Raw genomic sequence first — 25,145 nt, forward strand, 5'->3', positions numbered from 1 at the left:
TTTTAAGCACATTGCCTGCAGGAGCGGCCCAAGATGTCTCAGGCGGGAGCCGGGGTTGGCTGAAGCCACTCTGTGCACAAGCGCCAGGGGCCCTGGAGTTCTCCCCTTTGATGGTTAGAGCGATTAGAACATTGATCCAGCGCTTGAGCTCATTACCACGACACACGCCCCTCCCCTGCTGACTCCTGTGGGCTTTTGCTTCTCGTGTTCTGCAGAAGAGGACAGGCGTGGCGTAGAACTACCGTCCCCTGCTTACTGCACTCTTCTCTTGACCTTTGTTAAGCTGTTACACAATTGAGCAGAGTTCGAAAACGGCCACCCGGGCCCTGGCTCCCAATTACTTTCATCACTGAGTTTTGGTAGCAATCTGAATTCCTATTTCTTTTTTAGAAATGCCCTTTTCTACCTTAAATAGCCAATTAAGTTCCTTACTCTCCAGCCGATTGTGTAATACTGCCCTGGGCCTCTTTCTTAGCAAAGAGGCCGTTAACCACCACCTTACCTGCTTCTCATTGGTGTCCGTCCTCATCAGAGGCAGAGAGCAGCTCTGAGGATGTGCAACAGCTCTTGGCAGTCTTCTAAGAGCTTGGATCCTTGAGGGCTGTCCTCCATACCAAGCCACCCTCCTCCAGGTGAGCAGCTTGTAAATTAGGGGCCGCTGATAAGAGCTGGCTGTCTCAATAGCACTTGTTGAAAATGCAGGGCCTTTCAGGGATGCTTCCTGTCCCCTCTGCTGAAGGGTGTGCAAATGTGAGGGACGAGGAGGACGAGAACCCCTGGGGTGTCTTGGCATAAGAGCCACTAAAATTCCCAGGGAAATGTCCGCTCATTCTGTCTCCATCCTTAGAACTTTCTCATCTCTTTTTCCTCTCCCATTTTGAATTTAGTCTTACGGTGCATGTCTCCTGGCTCTCGATGGTCTTAGGGACCTAGTTCCCTCCTGGCAGATGGATCCCTGTCTAATTTCCCTCTGGCTCCAGGCCAGGATGCCTCCTGCTGTGGCCCGTCTGAAGCTGGGCAGGCTGGCAGCAAGGATTTTCCCATCACCCTCCTTCTGGTTAATTTTAGAAACTTGCGTTGCCATGGTAATGGTTCAGTGGGGTTTTTGTGGTTCTCTTTTGATTCAGTCATTTGCCGGTCTGCCCTTTAAATTAAACTTTTTCAATCCGCATCTAAATTGGGACAGCAGATGTGCTTGGAATAGAGATCCACAAAGGCGCAGTAGCCCCATGGGATGTTCTTTTAAAAAAACAGGGAAAAGCCGGGTGGATGCAGGGATGCCTTTGGTTTACAATGGCCAGGACAGTTCCTGGAAGCTTCCCTGCTTGAGAGAATGTGGCTGCAGGCTGGTAGAGGTGATCTTCAGGGAGCCTGGAGAGAAGCGGGGCCCCAGGGCCTCTCCCACATGAGCGTCCTGGGGTCAGGTCTCTGCCGTTTTGCTTCTGGAATCCCAGCAGCAAGCGCGAGACCCCGCCCTCCATCTGGGCTCCCTAAGTGATAAATGAACGTGCCCCCAGCCAGACATCCCTCCTTAACTCTCAACACAACCCTCGGAAGCCACAGCCTCCCTGTCCGTAAAATCCCAACTTTCCTCCCCACCTGCCTCTGGGTGGTGCTTCCTCTTCTCTGCCAGTGAGCTCAGGTGTGAAGGAATCAGAGTCTTTGCACAGATAAAAGAAAATCACAGAAGCCAGCTCACAATCAGTTCACTCAGCTTAGATTTAAAACAGTAGTCTTTAGTGGGGAATGTGGACAGCTCACTGGAAGAGCATGTGCTTAGTATGCACAAGGTCCTGGGTTCAGTCCCCAGTACCTCCATTTAAAAATCAATCAATCAATCCCTAAAAACAAACAAACAAAAAACAATAAACAAATAAAACAGCAGCCTTCAGTGTTCATGTCAACTCTGGTGGGGTAAGGTTTTCATCCCAATGTTACAGGTGAGGCTTAGAAAGTTGCGGTAAATTGCCCAGCATCACTCACGGGGTCTGTGGCTGAACCAGAACTCTGAGCCCATCCATCGGACTCCCAAGTAGGCTGACCGTCGTGCACACCACTTGTTTTTCACTGGCTGGAGCTACTGCATTCATACCTACATCTCACTTCCCTCCGTGAACTGTCAGGTACCTGATAACATTAGCCGACTCACCACCCCGAGGCAGGGACTTCACCTGCATCAGCTCTGAGCCCCACAGAGATGCTGCAAGCTGAGTGTTTGTTGCCCTTACTTTATAAATGGGAAGAGTGAGCAGTAGACTTGCCCAGGGATGTCACAGGGACTCAAGCAGAAGTGGGATTGGGGCCAGACCCAGGGACATGGGTCGGATAGCCTGTGAGAAACTGAATACACAGACAGACAATGGCCAGGCAGACCACACTTAAAAGCAGAACTCTGACCCACAACCTCCAGCAACCAGCCCGGGAAGCCAGTCACCCCGTAACAATGGGCCCAAAACACCCAAGACTTGATTAGTAACTGACAGTTTCCCAAATTTTTGTCCCTACTTCCAGCTTAGCAGCAACCAGAGAAAGCCAAATGTACTCACATCCGATGCCCTGCTTCTAGTCAGCCCTGCTCCAGCTTCCCCGGCCAGCAGTCTCCTGTCAGAGCACACCCCGATCATCCCCTTTTACCCACTGGAAAGCCTCCCACTCCTCTGCCTGCCTTGGAGTCTCTGTCAAAACGCATTGTTGGAGGCTGACTCCCTTGCTACCGCAGTCTCTGAATAAACAGCCTTGGCTTTTCTCGTATGGTTGGGTTGGTTCATTTCTCCATCAGGGTGAAGTGGGCGTGGGTGCCTGTGCAGAGGGAGGGTCTATGGGCGTTCACTGCAGCACTGGTCAGCCCAGGGCCAGAGGGCAGTGGGTTGTCCATCTACCACGCAAGCCACCTGCCTCCTGCGTGTTGTCAAACATGTATAAAGCAGGATGTCACTGGGGTCCAGCAGAGGGAAGGGCAGTGTGTGAGGGGAGCAGTGAAAGGAACCATTTCACTCCAACGGTGGGGACAGTGGAAGACATCAGGAAAGCAGTGGCCTTCAAGCAAAGGCTGGGAGAAGGGTAGAGTGTGCCAGGCTGAGACGGGGAGGGAGGGTGAAGGCCGCGGCCCAGGAAGCAGGGGGCCCTGCACTGATGCTCCCAGTTGACCAGTCTCCACCCTCCTCCTCCACCCGACGTGCACCACGGACCATGCATCAGCTAGGCCTTCTTCCCCTCCGGCTTCCAGAAGGTTTGGCCAGTAGGAAGCACCAGCAGGAGGCTGGAGGTGGAAAGAGAAAAGGTCAGAATAGCTGTTCCCCAAGACCCCGTCTGCAGGCTGCAGGTTGGCAGCAGATGCATTCCTCCCTCAAAGATCTTGGGTCTCGTCTCACCTGTTTCTAGAAGCCACATCCTCACTCCTTCGGGCCTGAGGCTGCAAACAGCTTCCCACCGTCCCTTCATTAAACCCTTCTTGTCTCCCCTTTGAAACCAGGAGGACTGTGAGAGCCAGCTTTCGCGGGTGGTAGGCACTAGGCTGGAAATTGCAGGTGTGTCTGCAGAACCCTGAGTCCCTCATTCTAGCGGGCACGGCCAGCATGTGGGACAGCAGGGACAGGGAAGCAGTAAGAACAGCGGAGGAGAGGGACAGAGCCACGGGGTGCAGAGCTCTGAGTATCAGCAGTGAGGAGTTGGGACCTTACCCTTAGGAAGTAGGAAATTCAGAAAGGGCTGGGAGTGGGGGCCGAGTCAGGTCAAGTCTGCAGGTCCCCACAGGGTCAGCCTGCCCGGCCGGGACTGGCCTTGTCTCAGCCATGGCGGGGAAGGATGCTGCGTGTACTGGGTCCACGTCCCAGCGCTGTGAGGTGGTGGGTCTTGAGATGGTTCTGGAAAAAGGTTACATTGCACCCATTTAATTTGTGAGAAGGAAGATTCTAGAAGGGTGGGATGTGGTTTTTTTGTTTTGTTTTGTTTTTTACAGCAAACCTGAGTCTCCTCTGCAGTCCCAAGCTCAGCCAGCTGCCCATCAAGTAACAGTAAGAACCTTTCAGCCACGGGGGCAGTTTCACATTCCCCAGAGCAGATGGCCTCTGCTGACTTGATGAGTGGGACCTGTCCTCAGACCATGTCTGTCTCCAGTCAGACTGGGCTCTGTCACTTCCTGCCTGTGTGACCTGGGGCAAGTCACCTTGCTTCTCTGAGACTTACTTTTCTCACTGGGAGCTGACTGAGATCACGGCACGAAGCATGTCGGGCGCTTAGTCTCACATGAAGGATGCACGTGGGTGCAGCGCCCTGAGACTGAGACTTAACAGAGCCACAGAGTTAGAGCCCCTCTGCCGCTTCCCCAGCACATCTTTACAGATCACCGTGCTGGGTGCTGGGGATATAGTGACAAGTGAGCAGAATCTGCCTCACACAGAGTATGTCCCCATAGGAGAGAGGTGTTATGGTACAGATACAGTGAACAGGTGGTCATTGCTGTGAAGGTATATGAAGCAGGATAGGGGACGGGGAGGGATGGCAGTGGCCCCAGAAGCCGGCCAGTAACACTGACCTAGGAGCAGAGACTTGGGTGGGATGGGGTGTACGTGATGCAGATGCCGGGGGAGCAGCGGGCACAGAAGGGCAAAGGCCCTGGGGCAGGCACGTGCTTGGCATGTTCTGAAACCACAGCAAGGAGGCCGGCAGGTCTGCCGCAAAAGGACCCAGAGAGGGCAAGAGTGAGGGTCAGAGTGGTAACAGAGGCAAGATTATTAGGACCAGGAGGTCCCTGGTGAGAACTTTGAGGTTTTATACTGAGTATGTGGGAAGCCACTAGGGTATTGAGCAGGGGTGTGACATAAGCAAATGAATTAAAGTTCTAGAAAGAGCGTCCTGCAGCTAAGGGGGAGGAGATGGTAGAGAGCAAGGGTGGGGGCAGGACAGAGGTGATGGGCCGGGATGAGGGTGGCAGTGGTGGAGGGTATGAGACGGGGGCACTAGGACCCAGGCTGGTTTGCAAGCCCTGCTTGGGATCAGGTGTGTCTTGAGCTCCCCTTTGAGGACTCTGTCCTGCCAGCACTGAGACCAGAGCATAAGACCCTAGTGTGTGCAAACAAATAGGCCCTTACCCCCAGGGTGCAGGGGCCCAGATCATCATGTTAAAATTATCTGAAACCTCCAGAAGCCACGCATTTGTTCCTGGTCCATAAAATTCCCCCTTGGGAGTCCCGCGTGTAATGCTTCTGTTATCAGCCGTTTCTCCTAAATTATTCAGAAAGTTTTCTGCACTCAGAAGCTCCCAGTGTGCACGCTCAGCATCTCCCTGGGTAATAAGGTTTAACAGACATAGCACCGAGGAACTGATTATCCAGACTGTGACAAACTCGCGGGTTGGAGAACAGACTCAGGGCAGCCTTGGGCCCTTAGTGCATTTGAACAGGATCAGCTCCTGCCGACTCAGTCTTGTCAGGTGCCAAGATGGCAGGGGGTCAGACAACCCTTCCAGTGGATGGAACCTCTCATTTCACATGGAGGAGCTACTCCTGGTGCCTGGCAGACTTCAGTCAGTGATGGTTATGCTGGAGCATAACTGGTGTGGCCCGGGAGGCAGGTGCCGCTGCTGCCCAGAGGGAGAGCAGCGCTAGGCCGTCACTTCTCAGCTTCTGCTTCTTCAGTTGGCAGCTGCAACCACATCGCTTCCTCCAACAACATGCCCAAAAGCCAGAGATGCCCCTGTGATTAGTGAAAAGACAGCTTCCGGAATGTTGGGAATGTGATTATTTGGAATATGAGGTATGTTCTGTCCATCTCAGCAAAGCATCGAGGTTGGTGAAATAGCCACGTCCTCTCAGGAAGCATCACAGTGTATGTTTACCTAGTAAAGGCTCTGAAAAGTCCTGTAATGATAGCTGTCACTGTTAACTAGGGTTTGTTGAGTATTTACTGTATGTCAAAGTCCCAAACGCTTTTAATGTGTTTTCTCTTTTTATCCATAAAACAACTCTGTGGGGTGAATTCTGCTATTACCCTGTCACAGATGAAGATTTTGAGGCACAGAGAGGTTAAGTAACTTGTCCTAGGTCACACAGCTAGTATTAGTGACACTTACTAGTCACTTATCGTGACAAAGCCAAAGATTGAATTTAAACCGTTTAGTTTCAGAGTCTGCACTCTGAATGACTACAAAGAAAGTGGTTTAATTTGTCTAATCCACTTTTTTTCTATTCTAAGTTTTCTCATACCGCTTTGACCAAGGTACTCTTTTTCACGAAATACCTCTTGCCATCTCACAGAAGACATTTCAGAGTATATTGATCAGGGTATAAGATTGAGACTACATTAGAGTTATTGGAGAAAGGAGTCCATTGCACGAGCAGTAAGGTGGGGTGACAGCTGAACGGAATAAGGCGGAAAGAGGAGGGGAGGGCACAGAGAACTACCTGAGATGGTGTGGTAGCTTCTGGCATCAGACTCCTGGACACAAATACTAGTTGTATCACCTGTTTGCTGTGTGACCCTCAGTAAGTTACTTAACCTCTCTGGGCTTGAGTTTCCTCATCTGTAAAATAGGGTTGCTGTAAGGGTGAAGTGAAATCGAGCCTACAGGATGAAGATTAGCAGCAGAGGGCCCCGTTCTGACTGCTTGGCTTCAAGGTTGCCCTCCTCTTCTTAGTCAGTGTTTGACTTTCTGTAAATGAAGAGATTGTGGATGACCATGTTTCAAAGTCAGTTTACCGATGTCAAAAAATACTTGTGGGATACCTACTGCATTCACAAGGTGGCATTTGGCTCTGAGTAGGACTCTGAGAAGGAGAGAACCTAGCCTCTGCCCACCAGAAACTCCTCTTCGTGGTGGGAGACAGGTGGGAACATGAAAGAAAGTCATGGGTGAAGAGCAGGGACTCTGGAAGCAGACTGGCTGGGTTCTTCCCGGTTCCTGCACTCGCTCGCTCTGATAATAACTGTTAATGATAACCGAGGTGCACGGAGGACGTGCGCAAGTGGCTTCACCTCCCTGGGCCCCCATTTCCTCATCTGTGAAGTAATCTACCTCGTAGTGTGGTGTATTCGTTCCCCAGGGCTGCCAGAGCAAACTGCTACCCTCTTGGTGGCTTAACCCAACAGAAATTTATTCTCTTCCAATTCTGTGACCAGAAGTCCAAAAGGCAGGTACTGGCAGGACTGGGTCTTTGTGGGCTCTGAGGGAGAGTCATGTCCCTCTCCTGGCTTCTGGTGGCTGCGCCCCCGGCTTGGGGGCTGCAAGACTCCAGTCTCTGCCTCCGTCTCCGCGTGGCCTTTTCCCTTGTCTGTTTCTGAGTCTTCTCTTTTGTCTCTCATAGGGGTGCTTACCACCTAATTCATGTCAAGATCTTTACCTTAATGATATTGCAGAGATCCTTATTCCACCCAGGGTCACATTCTCAGGTTCCTGATGGACAAATCTTTGGTGGGGGGACACCATTTACTCACTACACAAGGTGTAAGAATGACAAAATCAGGGTTCACGTAAGATACTGCTGATAGGATGAGCACGCAATGATATATTTTTTTCTTTTTGTTTCTGAGTTCAAAGCAAATATGGGTGGTGGCTGTTAGTATTATTTGTATTATTATTGAGTTCACATCAGGAGTTGGGGGTACAGGTCACAGAGCAAAGAACGTTTTATACTCCAGCCCTGGACTTCTCTCCCCTCTGGGAGTTGGTGCTGGAAAGCCAAGGCGGGGAAGACCGCATAGTCTGAATGCATGGCTGGGGAGGGTGACGTGAGGGTCCTGGATCTGAAGAATTTTACAAGAACAGCACAGAGCTGGGTCAAGTTCCAACTGAAGAGAGCACTGCAGAAGGGTTGGAGATAAAGAGGCTCAAGATAGTAAGATCCACAAGGAAGTTTCTCTTCCTGGTCCGGGTCTGGATCTGGCTGTGCTGATGGAGACCGGGAGCGGAGACCAGAGAAGCCCTGCACAGCAGCAGTTGAGCACACTTGGTGGCTCTGCATGGACAGGGGAAAGGAGAGAGTTCAAGGCAGCCCTGAGTGTCCAAAGTCCGGAAACCAGATGGCCAGGGAGATGACCAGCCTCTGGCAGTCCGTCCTAAGAAATCATCGTACCAGTGACCACAGACTTGTTTTAAACCTCTGTGTTGGGCACTGACTCTAGGAGGGTAGACAGGCAAGCCTGGCTGTCCCCTCATGGCTCTTACGGTCGGGGTGGAATGATGGTGTAGCATTGTTTGTCATAGTGAAAGAAAAGAGAGGAAAAAAAGGAGCAATCAAAATGTACATCAGTAGGGGTTGGCCCTATAGTCAGTTTACAATGTTGTGTCAATTTCTGGTGTACAGCATAATGTTTCAGTCATACATGTAATACATTAATTCGTTTTCAGATTTGTTTTCATTATAGGTCACTACAAGATATTAAATATAGTTCCCTGTGCTATACAGTAGAAAAGTGTTGTTTATCTATTCTATATATAGTAGTTAGTATCTGTAAATCTCAAACTCCCAATTTTTCCCTTCCCACCCTGTTTCCCCTCTGGTAACCATAAATTTGTTTTCTACATCTGTGAGTCTGCTTCTGTTTTGTAAATAAGTTCATTTGTGTCTTTTTTTTTTTTTTTAGATTCCACATATAAGTGATATCATATGATATTTCTCTTTCTCTTTCTGGCTTACTTCACTTATAATGATGATCTCCAGGTCCATCCATGTTGCTACAAATGGCATTATTTTATTCTTCTTTATGGCTGAGTAGTATTCCATTGTATAAATAAACCACAACTTCTCTATCCAGTCATCTGTCGATGGACATTTAGGTTGTTTCCATGTCTTTGCCATTGTAAATTGTGCTACATAGCTCCTCTTTAGCAAAGGCACTCATGGGTTAGGAAAGATGTCCATTTGCAGAAATACCTGTATAGCATGAAGAAAATGTATGTGTGTGTGTGTGCACGCATCCATGCGCATGTGTACACAGAGAAGAGTTCTGAGGGATCCCCACTTTGGGTCAACAAACTAAGGCCAGTGGGTTGAATCTGACCTGCTGCCTCCTTTTTGTTTGGTTGGTTTTTTTAATCTTCCATTTTATGCAACACAACAGTTTTTGAAGCAATGTCTAGATGATTTCTAAAAATAATTTTTGATCTATAAAAATAGAGTTATATGGTTATTCAGGCTTAGTGGAGATATTCAGGCATTCTTACACATAGAAGATCTCAAGAAATAAAATCTTCCTGAAACTGAATTTAAAGGACACGTACAATGAAATCAATTATAAACTATAATCATTGTTTTCTCTACCTTAACTGGAAATTTTAATAACTGTTATCTCTTCTGTTAGAGGATTATTAATCTGAAGTCCATTATTCCTGAAAAAAATTTTTTTCCTGTTAAATTCTGCTACATGGTCATATACTTACTTATGTGTATAATACAGCCATAATTCTCAAAATAAGAGAAGATAAACAATGTCTTGGAGAAACTATCATTTCATAGACAGAGAAATAGATGGAGAAGTCTATGAAATGATAGTTTCTCAGTGCTTGGATCTGCTGCCTGTTTTCGTAAATCAAGTTTGGGACACAGATACACTCATTCAGTTGATGTACGGATTTGTAACTGCCTTTGCAGTACAAAGGCAGAAGCTGAGTGGTTGCGACTGAAACTCTGCGGTCGACAAAGCATAAAATATTTACTATCTGGCCCTTGACAGAAAAGTTTCCCAACCCCTAATCTACACCAAACTGTGAACTATGTTTTCTTTCCTAGTAGGTGTGTGGAGGGAGGGAGAGGTTGTCTGTTTTGAACATTTCTATATTACTTTAAGTTTTCATTTTAATGTGTTTTTATAATCAGAAATAGAGTTCAGTTTGGAAGAAAAGGAAGCACGCGAGACTCACACTGCCTGATTTTGAGACTTGCTATAAAGCTGTAGTTATCAGCACACTTCCTGGCATGCGGATTGGCATGTAGCTCAATCAAACAAAATAGATCATTTAGAAATAGACCCAGCCGTGTATGCTCAATTGATTTTCAACAGAGTTGCCAAGATAATTCAGTGGAAAAGGATAGACTTTTCAACAAATGGTACTGGAACAATTGGCTATCCAAAGGGAGGGGGAAGAAGAACATTGAACTTCACCTTGTACCACAAACAGAAATTAACTTGCAGTGGATCATAGATGTAAATGGAAGAGCTAAAGCTATAAGACATCTTCTAGGCAAAGATTTCTTGGATAGAATACAAAAAGCACAAAACATAAGAGAAATAATGAATACAACAGACTTCATAAAAAAAACTTGGACACATCTTCAAAAAAGACACTGTAAAGTAGATGAAAAGACAAGCCACAGACTGGGAGGAGATGTTTGCAAAACACAGATCTGGAAAAAGACGTGTCTCCCAGAACATCTAAAAGACTCTTACTGCTCAATAATAGGTAGTCAACCCAGTTTTAAAATGGGCAAGAGATTTAAAAAGACGTCTCGCCAAAGAAGATGTACAGATGGCAGATGAGCACATGAACAGATGCTCAACATCATTTGTCAGTGGGAAATGCAACTTAAAACCTCGGTGAGGTACCACTACACACCTATGGGCATGGCTGAAATTGGAAAGGCTAGCTGTGTCATGTGCTGTGAGGATACGGGCGACTGGGGGAAAGCTAAATACTGTAGCCACCTTGAAGAACAGTGTGATGGTTTTTTTTATAAAGTTAAGCACACACCGGGTAGGGGGGGTGTATAGCTCAGTGGTAGTGTGTGCTTAGTGTGCAGCAGGTCCTGGGTTCAATCCCCAGGACCTGCATTAAAAAAACAAATAAATAAATAAACCTAATTACCTTCCCCCCCCCCAAAAAAAAAGAACAGAAAAAAAAATTTTTTAATGTGCAAAATAAGTAAGACAACTCAAAAAGTATTTTTTTTTAATTTAAAAGAAAAAAAAGTTAAGCACACACCTCTCATGTGACCCAGCAGCCTTACCCCTCAGTATATACCCAAGAAATAGGACAACGTATGTCAGCACAAAAACCTACACTCCAGAAACTGGAAACAACCACTTACCTCCCTTACCTGGTGGACAGACAAACAACTGTGATGCATCCTTACAACGAATATTGCTCCACAGTGTAAAGAGAGGAAATAGCAGTGGTCAGAGAAACATGGGTGAATCTCAGCAGCTTTATGCCACGTGAAAGAAGCCACACACAATAGGCTACTGGCTGTATGATTCCCTTGCCTGACTTTCTGGAAGAGTTGAATCTCTTTGCACAGAAAGAAGATCAGTGGTTCCCAGTGGCTGGAAAGCTTTGACAGCTTGTTTGTGATGGCGGTTATGCAGCGGCTGCATTTGGTTACACCTCATCTAACTACGTTTTAAAAGGGTATGTTTTAGGGTGTGCCAATTACACCTCAATAAACCTGACTTTTTAAAATACTTAATCTGGAGAAAAATTTTAAAGTAAATTTTTTTTAAAAGGCAGTTAGCTGAGTGTTCAGGAGAATGAGGAGGTGTCAGTTTGAATTGGGCAGAGAACATTCCAGGGCAGGAATTCTGGACTCCGCAGGTCAGGCTGGAGGCGCCGGTGCTGTCCTCGGGGAGGGCTCTCAAGCGAGTGAGCAGTGCTGAAACATGAGCCCCCCCGGAGCCTCACACTACAGGGAGAGGAGGGAGGGAAACAGCCAAGAAACCTAGACGCTCCATCAGTCCAGGCAAAGCCAGAGGAAGAGACAGTAAGCTTGTTTTTTGTACTGGATAATACAGTACAAATAATACAAAGCAGAAAAGCATAAACAGTGAAAAGTGCATCTCCCTCTGGCCTCCCTTCCCTCCCAGGGGCTACCAGGGGTGCAGTTCTGTATGTCCTCCTAGAAATATGCAAAACACTCTCTACTGGACTTTTGTTTTCACTTACTGTGATAGCTTTCAGTTCATTTCACATCAGTATATATAGAACTGCCCTAGTGTGTTTTTAAATAGGTGTGGCACTGTGGGGTATACCAGTTTTATTTAGCGGGGCTGCAACTGAGAAATATTTAGATCTTTTCTGATATATTTGCTATTGTGGACAATGCTTCAGTGAATACTTTTTTAAAGAGCTATTTCTTGTTTGTGTGAATATATCTCTTAGATTCCTGCTAGTGGGATGGCTGGGTCAAAGGATGTATGCGTTTGTTATTTTGATCTGTATTGTTAAGGTATGTTTGTTATTTTGATCTATGTTATTAACCCTGGGTAGGATGAGTTTACCCTCCCACCAGCCATGCATGGATAATAAATAATGCCTATTTTCCCAAGACCTGGCCCACAGAATGTGAACTCAGACTCACCTCTGCCAGTCTGAGAGGTGACTCGTGTGTCCTGTAAGGAACTTAGTTTTGCATCTGGAGGATGGAATTGTTTCAGAAGCAAAAACTCCCCAAGTCCCAAGTGCCAGCTGCTTGTCGACCCTCCATGAGTCCAGATCGCACCTCTGTGTGAATTAGAAAAAGGCCCTCCCCCGCAGGACATTGACCATCTGCTCGAAAACTGTCATGATAACTACACACATCTGTGGTGACTCTGAGGCGATAGGCAGCCCTGGAGTCGTGGGAGGACAGCCCACTCTGCCATGAACAGCCCCCAGAGCCCCGGAAGCCTGAGAGCACAGTGGTCCCTGGTAGTAACCGGACTGCCTGGAATTCACTCAGTCAAAGCCGCAGATACAGAGCAGCAATTCAGGCTGTTTGACAGTGGATCTCGAGGGCACTCGCTTGAGGGACGGCCTGGATAAGTGGGAGCTTCATTATCCATGGATTATGCACTTGGAACTCAGGTCCCAGGCAACTCTGATATTAGTGATTTGGCCAGCGGGCTCATTAAGCTCTTAAGAAAAGTGAGTCTAGTTAATGAATTAATGCAAGATGACATTTTACACACAGAGCAGAAAAGAGACCATGCACCACTGAGTTATGTAACATCATAATTTCTCAAGCAAATGTGATCAGCGCTTCTCGCCTGCCAGAGTGGGCCGATCTCCCGCTCTCGGAGGCGTAAGTGAGACTCGGATCCAGAGGCATTTTCCGTTCCATTCATTAAGAGCTGCCTCTTGTATTCTTAAAACCTCCAGTGGTTATGTGGCAGTCAGTGTTTTACAATCTCTGGGCCCATTTGTTCTCCGTGTGAAAATCCGTCCACTTTTTTCTTTTAAGAAATACATCTCTCTGGAAAGGAATACACTCAGTTCTTCTCCTCTCCCTGACTCTGCCCCCTAAAAGGGGGCTCTCCCCGCCTCTACCTCTGGTCCAGAGGAGTTGGTGAGGACAATGGAGAGGATGAACAGGAAGAATTAGCATGAACTAGGCTGGGGTGATAAAGAATCCTGGAAGTGGGTAGTGGTGATGGTTGCACAACCATGTGAATGGACTTCAGTGGCTGACCTGCACACCCAGAAATGGTTAAAATGGTAAATTTTGTGTTGCATATCTATTTTACCACAATAAAAAAAGAAAAGAGAATCCTCTTGCGCTGTTGGGTAGGAATGCCAATTGGTGTTTTCACTATGGAACATAGTATGGAGATTCCTCAGAAAATGAAAAAGAGAATTCCACTTCTGGGTATTTATCCAAAGAATACAAAAACACACTAATTCAAAAAGATATATGCATCCCTATGTTTATTGCAGCATTATTTACAGTAGGCAAGATGTGGAAACGACCCAAGTGCCCATCAACAGATGAATGGATAAAGAAGATGTGATACGTGTACACACACACACACACACACACACACACACACACACACAATGGAATATTACTCAGCCATAAAAAAGATGAATTTTTCCATTTGCTACACCATACATGTACAACCCCATTGAGGGTATTGTGCTAAGTCAGATGGAGAAAGACAAATACCTTATGACTTCACTCATATGTGGAATGTAAAATACAAACAAACAAAATAAGTGAGCAGAGCAAACCAAACAAAATACGTAGATGCAAAGAACAGAGTTGGGTGTTGGGGGGAAGGAGAAATGGATAAAGGAGGTCAGCTGTATGGTGACAGATGGAAAATGAATTTTTGGTGGTGAGCACACTGTAGCATATATAGAAGCTGAAATATAATGCTGTGCACCTGAAACACATAGTGTTAGAAACCAAGGTTTCTTCAATACGAGAAAGGAAGAAAGAGGGAAGGGAGGGAGGGAGGGAGGATGAAAGGAAAGAAGGAAGAGAGGGAGGGAGGGAGGATTAGTATGAACTGAGTACAGACCCTTGCCGGGCCCTTTGCTCTCAGCACTTTGTGTGTATAGTGTGTTTTAACTACCCGCCCCCCTTCCCCTATAATCCCAGGAGGTGGCTACTTACTCAGCACCACTGCCGTTTTGAAGAAGAGGCATCTGAGGCTCATAAAAGTTAAATAACTTGCTTGCACTGCTGCTGGAAGCGATGGTCCCAGGATTCGACCCCTCAACTCTTGCTGGAGATGATAAACCTAAGAGGCTCTTTTCCTTTGGGCCTGAATTCTGTAACACGCACACACAGCTTTTAATTATTTAAGCTGAGAGCAGGCAGAACTCCAGCAGAACCCCTGAGTGACAGCTAATTGTCTCCAGAAAAACCCAGCACTGCCTTTCTCCCATAACCGTCTGCAGCACACTTCTGCCTCTCGTCTGGGATCTCATTTGCCTCTTTCTCATCATTGCAACAGTGACCAATAGGAACTTGGAGAGTCTTCATAACTTTTGGCCCAGGTTTGAGTGTGACTGGAAAGAAAAGTAACACAAAGCCTGCAGCTTGAGGGGAAAGATCTTTCTTCGTCTCAGAGTAGGATTATTTGGAGAATTGGAAACTATTTATATCAGGAAAGCAGAGGAAATCGTGTGTTTCATAGCACATGGGTTTTTTAAAAGATTTTTACTGAAGTGTAGTTGATTTATGATGTTGTATTAGTTTCAGGTGTACTAGCAAAGTGATTCAGTTATATATATACATATATCTCCTTTTTCAGATTCTTTTCTATTATAGGTTATTATAAGATGTTAACTGTAGTTCCCTGTGCTATACAGTAGGACCTTGTTGCTTATCTGTTTTATATATAGTAGTGTGTATATGCTAATCCCAAACTCCTAATTTATCTCTCCCCAGCCCCACTTTTCCTTTTGATAACCATAAGATAGTTTTCTATGTTTGTGAGTTTGTGTCTGTTTTTTAAGTTCATTTGTATCATTTTTAAGATTCTGCCTATAAGTGATACCATATGACATTTGTTCTCTGACTTACTTCACTTAGTATGATCATCTCTGGATCCATCTGTGTTGCTGCAAATGGCATTATTTCATTTGTTTTCATGGCTGAGTAATATTCCATTATGTATATATCCCACATCTTCTTTATCCAGTCCTCTGTCAACAGACACAGGTTGCTTCCAGTGTCTGGCTATTGTAAATAGCATAGCACATGAATTTTGAAGGAGAAACATCTGGGTTCTAGTTCTGACTCCTCTGTGTGGTTCTTATGTGCACTGAGACATTAATTCACCTCTGAAGCAATTTGCTCGACTGAAAAACAGGAATAATAAACTAACCAGAACACCTACCTTACTAGGGTGTGTGAACACACAGATTTTTTTCATTGAGTTGTGTGTATTTATTGAGTGCTGACTATGGGCCAGACACCATCCTACGCTGGAGATCGTGATGAACAGAGCAGGTGCACTTCTAGTGATGAGGGACGAGGGAAGGCTTAGCCCAGCCCAGGACACAGGGCCCGCTGCCGCTGCTCTGCCTCACGTCTACACACTGGCCTGCTGTGGACCCACTAAAACCTCCTCACTGCTTCCGAGGTTGAAGGAACACAGGGGGTGGCCACAGGCTTGCTCACTTTGGCTGCATGAAGATTATTCTTCCAGCTGGGTCACAGCGGTGGGGAGTTTGTGGCTCTTCTGTAAAGGAGAGGAGTCTCCCACTTTCAACGAGGAGGGGCTGCTCTGGTTTCCAGGCCAGCCTGGACCTGAGCACGGTTTCTAGGTGTGTCCTGCTGACTGGGAAGCCCCTTGCCAGAGTGTCTGGAGTGCAGCTCATTAGTACATGTGGAGAGGAGGTACTGGCAAGCTGAGGGCTGGGACGGGTACCAGACCTCCATCCGAGGGTCCAGAGGAAATGCCCGCCGATCACCTAGCAGGTCTTGTTAGGGGGCTGCCGGGCAGAGTAGTTAGGGGCGCAGCTCTGGAGTCAGACCACTGGGCCCAAGTGAGGCACGGCTCCTTACCTCCTAACCCTGTGACCCTGGTCAGGGGATACAGCTTCTCCAGGCTTCCTTTCCTCACCTTAAAAAGAAGGCAGTTACAGTATGTATCTGATGGAGTTGCCAGGAGGCAGGGAGATGTGATAAAGACGTGTAGGTATGTCTCGAACACCCCCAGGGTATCAGCTTTTGTCATAAGTGCTTGATAATCATTCACTCATTTCATGCTCACAACAGCTCAGTGAGGTGGGGACTAATACCATCCCCATTTCACAGATGAGGAAGTTGCAGAACAGAGAGGTTGACCACTTCCCAGAGGGCACACAGCCAGTTAGTTGAGGAGATGGGGTTTGAACCTAGTCTGGCTCCAGAGTCCATGATTTTAGCCTGTGCTGTGCTGAATCTGTCTTGAAAACGTGGCAAAGGGCCTGGGATAAAATGAGGATTTTGCTGACATAATGAACCCCAGGCACACACTAACCAGTGTTCCTCATGTGTGTTATATTATCAATTTCCAGAGAAATACTGATGTCCGCCACAGGAACTATCACTCCAGTTCTCTCGATATTATATTCCCCGGGGCTTTTTTTTAAACAACTTAATTGAGATATAATTGACGTAACAGAATGTGCCCACTTTGTACAATTCAGTGAGTTTTAGTAAACATATCAATTTGTGCAGCCATCACCATATCCAGTTTTAGAGCATTCCCATCAGCCCAGCACGATCCCTGGTGCCCATCCCCAGTGAGTCCCCATCCCCACCCCCAGCCCCAGGCAACCGTTCATTGACTTTCTGTCTCTATAAATTTGCCTCTCCTGGACATTGCGTATCAATGGAAACACATACTATGTAGTCTTCTGTGTCCGGCTTATTTTGCTTAGCTTAATGTTTTTGCAGTTCATCCATGTCATAGCATGCATCAGTGCTTTCTGTGGCCAAATGACATTCCATTGGATGGCCATCCCACATTTTGTGTATCCATTCACCCATCAGTGGACATTTGTGTGGTTTCCACTCTTCGGCTGTTGTGCATCGTGCTGCTACAAAGACCATTGGCGTGCACGTCCTGGGACTGATTTTGAGGCAGATGGGTGAGCCAGCTTCATAACCTCTCTCCTCTTCTCTCTCCTCTGGGGTTTCTCAGAACCAGGCAGCGGGCAGGTGTTTGTGACGTCGGAGAACCAGCTCGTGTACTACCCCAGCATCACCTACGCCATCATCGGCAGCTCCGTCATCTTCGTGCTGGTGGTGGCCCTGCTGGCGCTGGTCCTGCACCACCAGCGGAAGCGGAACAACCTCATGACGCTGCCAGTGCACCGACTGCAGCACCCTGTGCTGCTGTCTCGCCTGGTGGTCCTGGACCACCCCCACCGCTGCAATGTCACCTACAACGTCAACAACGGCATCCAGTACGTAGCCAGCCAGGCCGAGCAGAACGCGTCGGAAGTGGGCTCCCCGCCCTCCTACTCAGAGGCCCTGCTGGACCAAAGGTGCGTGCCGGATGGGAGAGACGGCGAGGGGAGGGCATCCCATGCAGGAGTGGAGTATGCAAGTGTGCACACACCTGGGCTCCTGGTCTTACCAAGAGCCTAACTTCAGCTGCTGAAGGCAGCAGCAGCATCTGACCTTTACTGAGTCCTTGCAGAACGATTCACATGTATCATCTTAACTTAATCCTCTCAGTGGCTCAGTGAGGGAGTTCCTCTCTTTGCCTCAGTTTTACAGATGAGGAAACTGAGGTTCTTCATCTGAGAACGTACAGATAGATTCCTGGCCAGCTCAGAGCCCTGCTCCTCCCTGGTAACACCTCACAGACACATATTCAGGCCCCTGGCCAGCTCTGGGGCCTCGCCTGCTGCTGCAGAGTAGTGCCCGGTACACAGGAGAGATTTGGTTCCCATTTGAATGAATGAATGGATGGGTGAGTGAGTGAAAAGTTCCTTAACTTTGCTTGGCTTCATCTAGAAAATAAGGGGGGTGGGTGTGGAACAGAGCACTCTCAAGCTTTGTCAAGCAGTAGAACCCTCATTACAGGAGGAGCTGTACAAGAACCCCAACATACAAAGTCAAAAAACAGGGTTCTATAGTTGAAGAAGGTTGTGGACCTCAGTCCTGCCAGCTCAGCCTTCCTCTCTGCTTTGGTGACCTCCAGGGCATCCCAGAGAACCCACTCGGAAGTCCCAGGACTAGAGCCACCTAAGTCCCCTCTGGTGCTCAGGGTCCCCTGCCCTGCCAGCCCCCTGCCCCACATCCCTCTTCCGCTGAGCCCTGGACTCACCTGTGTGGCAGGAGGCATTTTGCAGGTGGTGTTCACAGGCTAACAGGGCTCCTCCTTCAACCCTTTCCAGTGGCAGCTCTTGTGTGATTTAATCTTCATTTTTACCTGCTCATGAGAGGTAAACAAAGCTCCAGGGGGCGGTGCTTAAGGACGTCTTCCCAAATAAGTGTAAGAACACAAGACCTCACAGTGTACAGCAAGGGGAACATTGGTGAATCTAGAGACAGAACGTCCAGGTTCAAATCCCAACACTGCTTCTTACTAGTTGTTCGTGATCCTGGGCAAGCCCTTTCAAGCCCCCTGGCCTCAGTTTCCTCCCCAGTAGGGCTCCCTCCTAGCATGAAATAAGGTAATGGGTGTGACGTAGGTGGCACAGTGCCTGGCTCGCAGTACGCCTTAGCAAATGAGAGTTGGAAAGTAAAATGTCTTTTAGGTTCTTTCACTGTGAGCAAGGTCATTATTCCTCCCTCTACAGACAGGGAGACTGAGGGTTCAAGAGAATGTCCTCTCACTTACCCAAGTCCTCTAGCCAGGCAGGGCAGGCTTTCAGAAGGAATCCCTGATTCTGTGGACTGTCAGAGGAGCCATCGAAACGCCAGGCTGGCCGCATCCCTGTCAAGCCACTCAGGATGAGCTGAGGACGGGCTTGGTACCTCCAGCTGAGCCCACCCGAAGCATGTGGTTTTGGCGCTGCCCAGTGGGCACAAGCCAGCCAGGGCACACTGACTTTTTTTCCATTCCCTTTGTCTTGTTGCAAGCCAGTGGTTTTCGTAGACCTTGGATTGCCTCTCTCCTCGGAGGGAAAATCTCATTCCTGACGTCAGCAGACTTTCAGAAACAGGCAGCAGTTGGCATTGCCTGCAGTGCCTGGGCTTCTAACGTGTTCTCTTCCCTCTCCTCTCCCACCCCGCCCCGTCCTGCCTTCTGCTTCACAGACCCGCGTGGTACGACCTCCCTCCGCCGCCCTACTCTTCGGACACCGAGTCCCTGAACCAAGCCGACCTGCCCCCTTACCGCTCCCGGTCCGGCAGTGCCGACAGCGCCAGCTCCCAGGCAGCCAGCAGCCTCCTGAGTGTGGAAGACACCCGCCACAGCCCGGGACAGCCCGGCCCGCCGGGGGGCACCACTGAGCCCAGGGACTCCGTGCCCAGCCAGGGCACCGAAGAAGTATAAAGCCCAGTTATTCCAAAGTCCACGTGGGTTAATCTGCTCTGACTTGTTACCACCCTAACAACCTGTGCTCGTGGGAAGCTTCTCAGGGTGCCTCAAGGAGCGATTTAGGGTGTCAGCTGTCTCTCCTTTCCTCTCGCCCCCCTCAATTTCAGGGATGTTTTCTGGAGAGCGACCTGGCATTGTTCTGGCCTCTTGGTTGCCAGGATGTATGGTGCATCTTTTCTGGGCACGCTTCCTCTGGGGCCCAGGATCACAGCCTCACTCTCCACATCATTCTTATGTTACTGTCGGAATCTTGCTGTGTAGGTGGCGTAAATTTGCAAGTGGCAGGCTAGCGCTATATTAAGGTAGTCCTTGAGAAAGCAGTGTTTGTGCCATATTGGGTGTTTAGAAGGACAGAGGACACTGGACCACATTCTCTGTGGGCTGCTACCTGATATCTCCGTTTGGGGATTTGGGTTGGATGATCCTACCAGGAGGCTGTCATTGGATGGCCACCCTGGCAAGAATCCAGCGGGAGCATCAAAACCCACCTTGCACTGGGATATACATTTGCTCTTGGGTCAGCAGAGGCAGGGGCCAAAGAAAACTGTTGCCCTGGGTAATGCCCTTCAGAAGTCAGCAGTGTCATTTTGGTTTTCTGAATGACTCTGAAACCATCTACTCTGAAGAGATTCCAGCTTTTAAAATTTCCCTGAGAATCCTCATTTTGAGAGCTTTCTCCAGCATCATGTATCAGCCTCATCCCAGAATAAGGCAGGGAGCCCTCGTCATGAGTTTATTCGAGTTCTCAGCTCCTAAAATGCGGCCTGCCAAGAGCATGGGTCTCCTTTGGTCCTCAGTCCTGTCCTTGGTTTCTGGACTGTCACCCTCCCACTTGTGACCTGCCTGTAGCCAAGGGATGAGGACTAAACCTGAGTTGGCCAGACGTCTGATCTGGGCTGTTTGTCCCCGTAAACCACGCCAGCCTGCCTCGCCCATTCTTGCAGCTTCAGCTGTCACCTCCTAAGTCTCCCTAAGGCTCAGAAGCCGTTTTTCCTGTGCATTTGGCCCTGGGGACACTGTGGTTCCTAACGCACGTGAGAACCTGAGTCAGGACCTTCCACAAGAGCTCTCACTTCCTGGGCTGCCCTCATCCCCACTTCCTAAGGCCCAGCACCCCGACTTAGAACTAGGGTTAGAGTCAGAGTGACGATCAGGCCTCTCAAAACATCCCATAGTTTCTCCTCTGAGAGACACAGACAATAAACAGTTTGGAGTCAAGATTTGCCATTCGGACTTTTTTTTTTTTAATCTCTTAGAAATGCATTTGAAACAGTGTGTTTGTTTTTTCCCTTCTAGTTAAGGGACTATTTATATGTGTATAGGAAAGCTGTCTTTTTTTGTTTGTTTTTCCATTAGCAAGGTCCAAACAAAGATACAGAAGGAGATCACGCCTTTGTCCCGCTGAGCGCTGACAACAGGTTCCCCCAGACGGACCTGTGTGTCAGGCATCTGTGTGTTGTTGCACTTTGAGTTATTATTTATCGAGTTCTTGAGGGCTGCAGAAAGAGGGGCGCCCTTCTCCCTCGGTTCACAGACTCTGTGTTTACGCTAGCTTTCCTCTTTCTCTGTGCCCTGCCAGCCACAGCACCCCCTCGGGAAGTCATGGGTAGAAATGTAGGCGTTATTTGGCAAGAAGCCACACTTGACTCCCGGCGGGGACAAAACTGGAACCAGGTGGAGCCACTCCGGGCCGCTGTCACCCATGCAGGGCTGCCTTCCACGTGTCCAGTAACCCCTCTGATGCTAATTCAGATGGAGCCTGCAGGAGAGGGGAGGAAGTGGCATTCAATGATCCTGTTCTGTAGACTTTTTCTTTTCTTTAACCAAATTCAAAGTATGTTACAAAAAACCTAGCCACTTGGTGGTTTTGTTTTTTTTTAAGTGAAGAAAAGGAACCTAGTTGCTGACATCTTTCATTTTTAAAATAACGAGATGTTTTCTGAGTAATCCGACGAAGGAAGAACTTTTGATGGGAGCCGGATTACGTTAGGAACGTTAGCAGGCTGAATATTTCACCTCCTGTAAGTCAGAATGGCTTCGTTTCTTCCTTTGGTGGGTCCCTGCTTCTTTCTGGTGCTCTGGAAGTTGTCAAGAGGAAAGGATTCTAATTTCAGTTAATTGTGCAGTGAACTAATCTCACACACTTTTCAGCTTCCAGGCAGCTTAGAAAAGACAAATGGTCTTAGTAGATAAGGAGAGCCTCTTAATGTTGTTTTTTAAAACAAACACAGGGACGTTTTTATTATGGATTTGATTTTTTTTAATGGTTGTTTTTAAAAAGATATAAATAGGACACCAAAGCTGTAGGGTTTTTGTTTGGTTTGGTTTTTTCCCTCTACTCAAGATAGCAAATAAGTGGCCAGCAATATTTTTTAACTCATTCCAACCATGATTATTTTTTTATACGTTGCCTAAGTCTCTGCCAACCAGAAAACCTGCTCTGCTTTCTTTTCTCAAATGAGATCAACGAGTCCTTTTCATTTTAGCATTAAAATCGATCCACTGTGCTCAATCGCTCATCACCTGTCTTCAACTCCCTTGACATTGAAATTGACATTTTAAAAACATGCAACTAAGTGGTTAATAAATAGTGTGTGATGTTCAGAGTTGATGTAAACTTGAAAGGTTGTATGTGGTTGCTTTTGGGGTTTTGATTAGGTTTTGGTTTTGTTTTGTTTTTTTTAATTTTATACTTTCAAATAAACTTGCAGTTTCATTCTTTCTGTTGTGGTTCTTAACCCACTTCTCTATGGTGATATAAAGAGCGGACAGCCACGTTTGTCATGGTTTCTGCAATGGATTTATGCCCTAATAAAATGAGGAAAAGGAACAATATGGATGGGACCTCAAAATGTGATGGGCGTTTAAGGATTCCACAGCTGGGGTGGTTGGAGTATGGAGGTAAAGCCATGGACACCAGGTAGTGTCAAAGGCCCTGGGGTGTCAGTTCAGAAGGTGGACTTTAACCAGGCCCACTCTGCCCAGTGGGCACTTCACTACGGCACTGTTTGAGGGAAAGGGGCAAGCTGGCTGTGATAACTGAAACAGATTCCAGCCACGTGTTCAGGGGCACGCTCTAACTCTGGCACAGGTGTGCTGCTAATTCGTTTGGAACCACAATGGCTCTAACTGGCCCTACCAGTGATGGGGATATCTTTGTCCTCTTATAAGTCTCATTTTATGCTACAGGGACAGCTGCCCAGGAAATCAGGATCCCCAGAAGGTTACCACCACCCAGGAACAAAAGTAACCTTGGTCTTGATCAAAATTGAAATCTATGTGGGAATCTAAATGCAAGACCTACAGAACCAAGATGTAGATCATGTATTGGTGCCTAGATGTGTCAAAAGAAGACTCAGCTATCAGAGAGTGGTGTCCCAAGTATATGCCAGGTCATGTCCTGCCCCAAGTGGTCCAGCATAGACTCTCCCAAACAATATGCCCCAATGGCCTGTCAAGATACTAACTCCTTCACCTCTCAGCATACTATTTTTTATGGGTGCTAGGATGAGGAAACGATCCAGAAACACTAATCTAGAGCCGAGATCAGTAAACTTTGTGTAAACGGTCAGATAGTAAGTGTTACTGGCTTTGCAGCCATATGGCTTCTGTCGCAACTTCCAGAGCAGCCATAGACAGTACAAAAATGAGTGGGCGTGGCTGTGTTCCAATAACTATTTGTAAAAGTAGGCAATGGGCTGGATCTGGCTGGTGGTTTAATCATTTGCCAACCCCTGACCTAGAGGATCACGCCCACATTGTGTTCATGGAGCCAAAGCTAGGGACATTGTAGGGGAAAAAAAAAAGCTGTGTTAATGTCTAGCCTGGAATATTGGAACTCTTGAAATGGCACCAACCTCCAAAAAATTAAACATGGAAGAACTTAGAAAGCAGGCAATTCAAGGACCTGTGAAATTCATTTTAATTGACCCTGTTGGCTGTTTTCCAGTGAATAAAGAAAGACAGGATTGAGAAGAGTAGAGACTTTCCCAGGGAGGTCCTCAAACTTTGACTCAACACTTGGGTTGAATGCAAAGGTCTTAGTCAAAAAACTACTCTCAGTAGAGGTTCTCTGAGATGATAAGTTAACACCACTGTCTTTTAGAGCAAAATTCAGGGGGATGGATAGTCTGGGAGGGAATGTCCATCTTCTCCATTTCGCTTGCCACCCTCAGACAAGGCAGTAGAGTCAAAGAACAAACTATGTAAGAAAGAAGGAGCTGCAGTGGCTGCCGTGGGAGTGTGGTAAGTGTGCCAAAGGGAAAGAAACGCACCACATGAGACCTTCCGGAGAAATGTCCGTTCAGTGAGAAAATACACCGGCTCCCTTGGCATCCTGTAGTGAAACAGGTGAATGGGAACATTAAGAGAACCCCCAGCTGTAAGTGATTCCACTCAGACGAGCGTAATTGCGTTAAAATTTGGAAGATGTATTAGCTAATGCAACCGCGTCCAAGGGAATGGAACTGTTGGTTTGGGGCAGGGCTGAATCCAGTTGTTTAACAGTTGTCATTAGGCATCTGTTTCGCCCTCTGTAACTTTTGAGTCCTGCTTTACCCAGTGTTGACTTTAGCTTTACAAAATGCCGTGGGGGAAGGGAGGTTAAAGCTCAAGTGGAAGAGTGTGTGCTTAGCATGCATGAGGTTCTGGGTTCAGTCCCCAGTACCTCCTCTAAGAATAAATAAATAAGTAAATAAACCTAATTACCTCCTCCCACCTAAAAAAAAAAAAGGAAGAAGAGAGAGAGAAAGAAAGAAAAGAAAGAAAGGAAGGAAGGAAGGGAGAGAAGAGAAAGAAAGAAAGAAAATGTGGTGGGAAAGAGGGTCCCAGAAGGTCCAGGTTCATGATCTAAGAAAAAGAGATTCTCTTTCAGAACTAACAGGAACTCCTTTCAATGGACCTGATGGTCATCCTTGGTCATGTGGCATTATTGTATGTGGGGACCAGTCTCTTGATTTACAGCCCCACCTGAATTACGTGGAGTGGGGGAGGGACAATTCTTACATGGGAGGGGCTGGTGGTATAGAGCCTCACCAAGGAATAGGACCTACACCTGGCTGGCACAGCTTCTAATATACATAAGAAAATAGCATACAACTACAAGCTTTAGGCAACATTGTTGCTGGAGAACAGGTTCTTGCCTCCTGCAGGAAACAATTCAAGAGCGAGGCACAGTAAAGTGAAAGCGAGTTTATTTAGAGAGATACACACTCCACAGACGAGTGCGGTCCGTCTGACTCAGAAGAGAAGCTTAGGAGATGCACACTCCATAGACAGAACGTGGGCCGTCTCAAAAGGTGAGAGGGAGAGAGACAGACAGGTGTGGGGTGTTTAGTTTAAAGTAAAAGACATACACTCCATAGAGTGCGGATGATACTGAGGGATTCCTAGACCAAAGAAGCAAATAGGAACTTGGGAAGGAGCTTTGGGGAGTATACTCAAAAATGAAAATTTAATTTGGACCA

At 47.3% G+C, this 25,145-nt stretch overlaps 1 protein-coding gene across 7 annotated transcripts in view; it reads left to right on the top strand.

Annotated features, from left to right (window-relative positions):
• Positions 1–22,402, top strand: part of LDLRAD3 (low density lipoprotein receptor class A domain containing 3) — a 227,311-nt gene extending 204,909 nt beyond the window's left edge. For all 7 annotated transcript variants that reach the window (XM_032488465.1, XM_032488467.1, XM_032488468.1 and 4 more), the window contains 2 exons: positions 17,329–17,674; positions 19,398–22,402. In XM_032488465.1, the coding sequence (XP_032344356.1) occupies positions 17,329–17,674; positions 19,398–19,635 (584 nt within the window). In that variant the 3' untranslated portion in view covers positions 19,636–22,402. The remainder of the gene's footprint in view (positions 1–17,328; positions 17,675–19,397) is intronic.
• Positions 22,403–25,145: the final 2,743 nt, after the last annotated feature.

Source organism: Camelus ferus, chromosome 10 (genome assembly GCF_009834535.1).
Source record: "Camelus ferus isolate YT-003-E chromosome 10, BCGSAC_Cfer_1.0, whole genome shotgun sequence".
Taxonomy (NCBI): Eukaryota; Metazoa; Chordata; class Mammalia; order Artiodactyla; family Camelidae; genus Camelus; species Camelus ferus.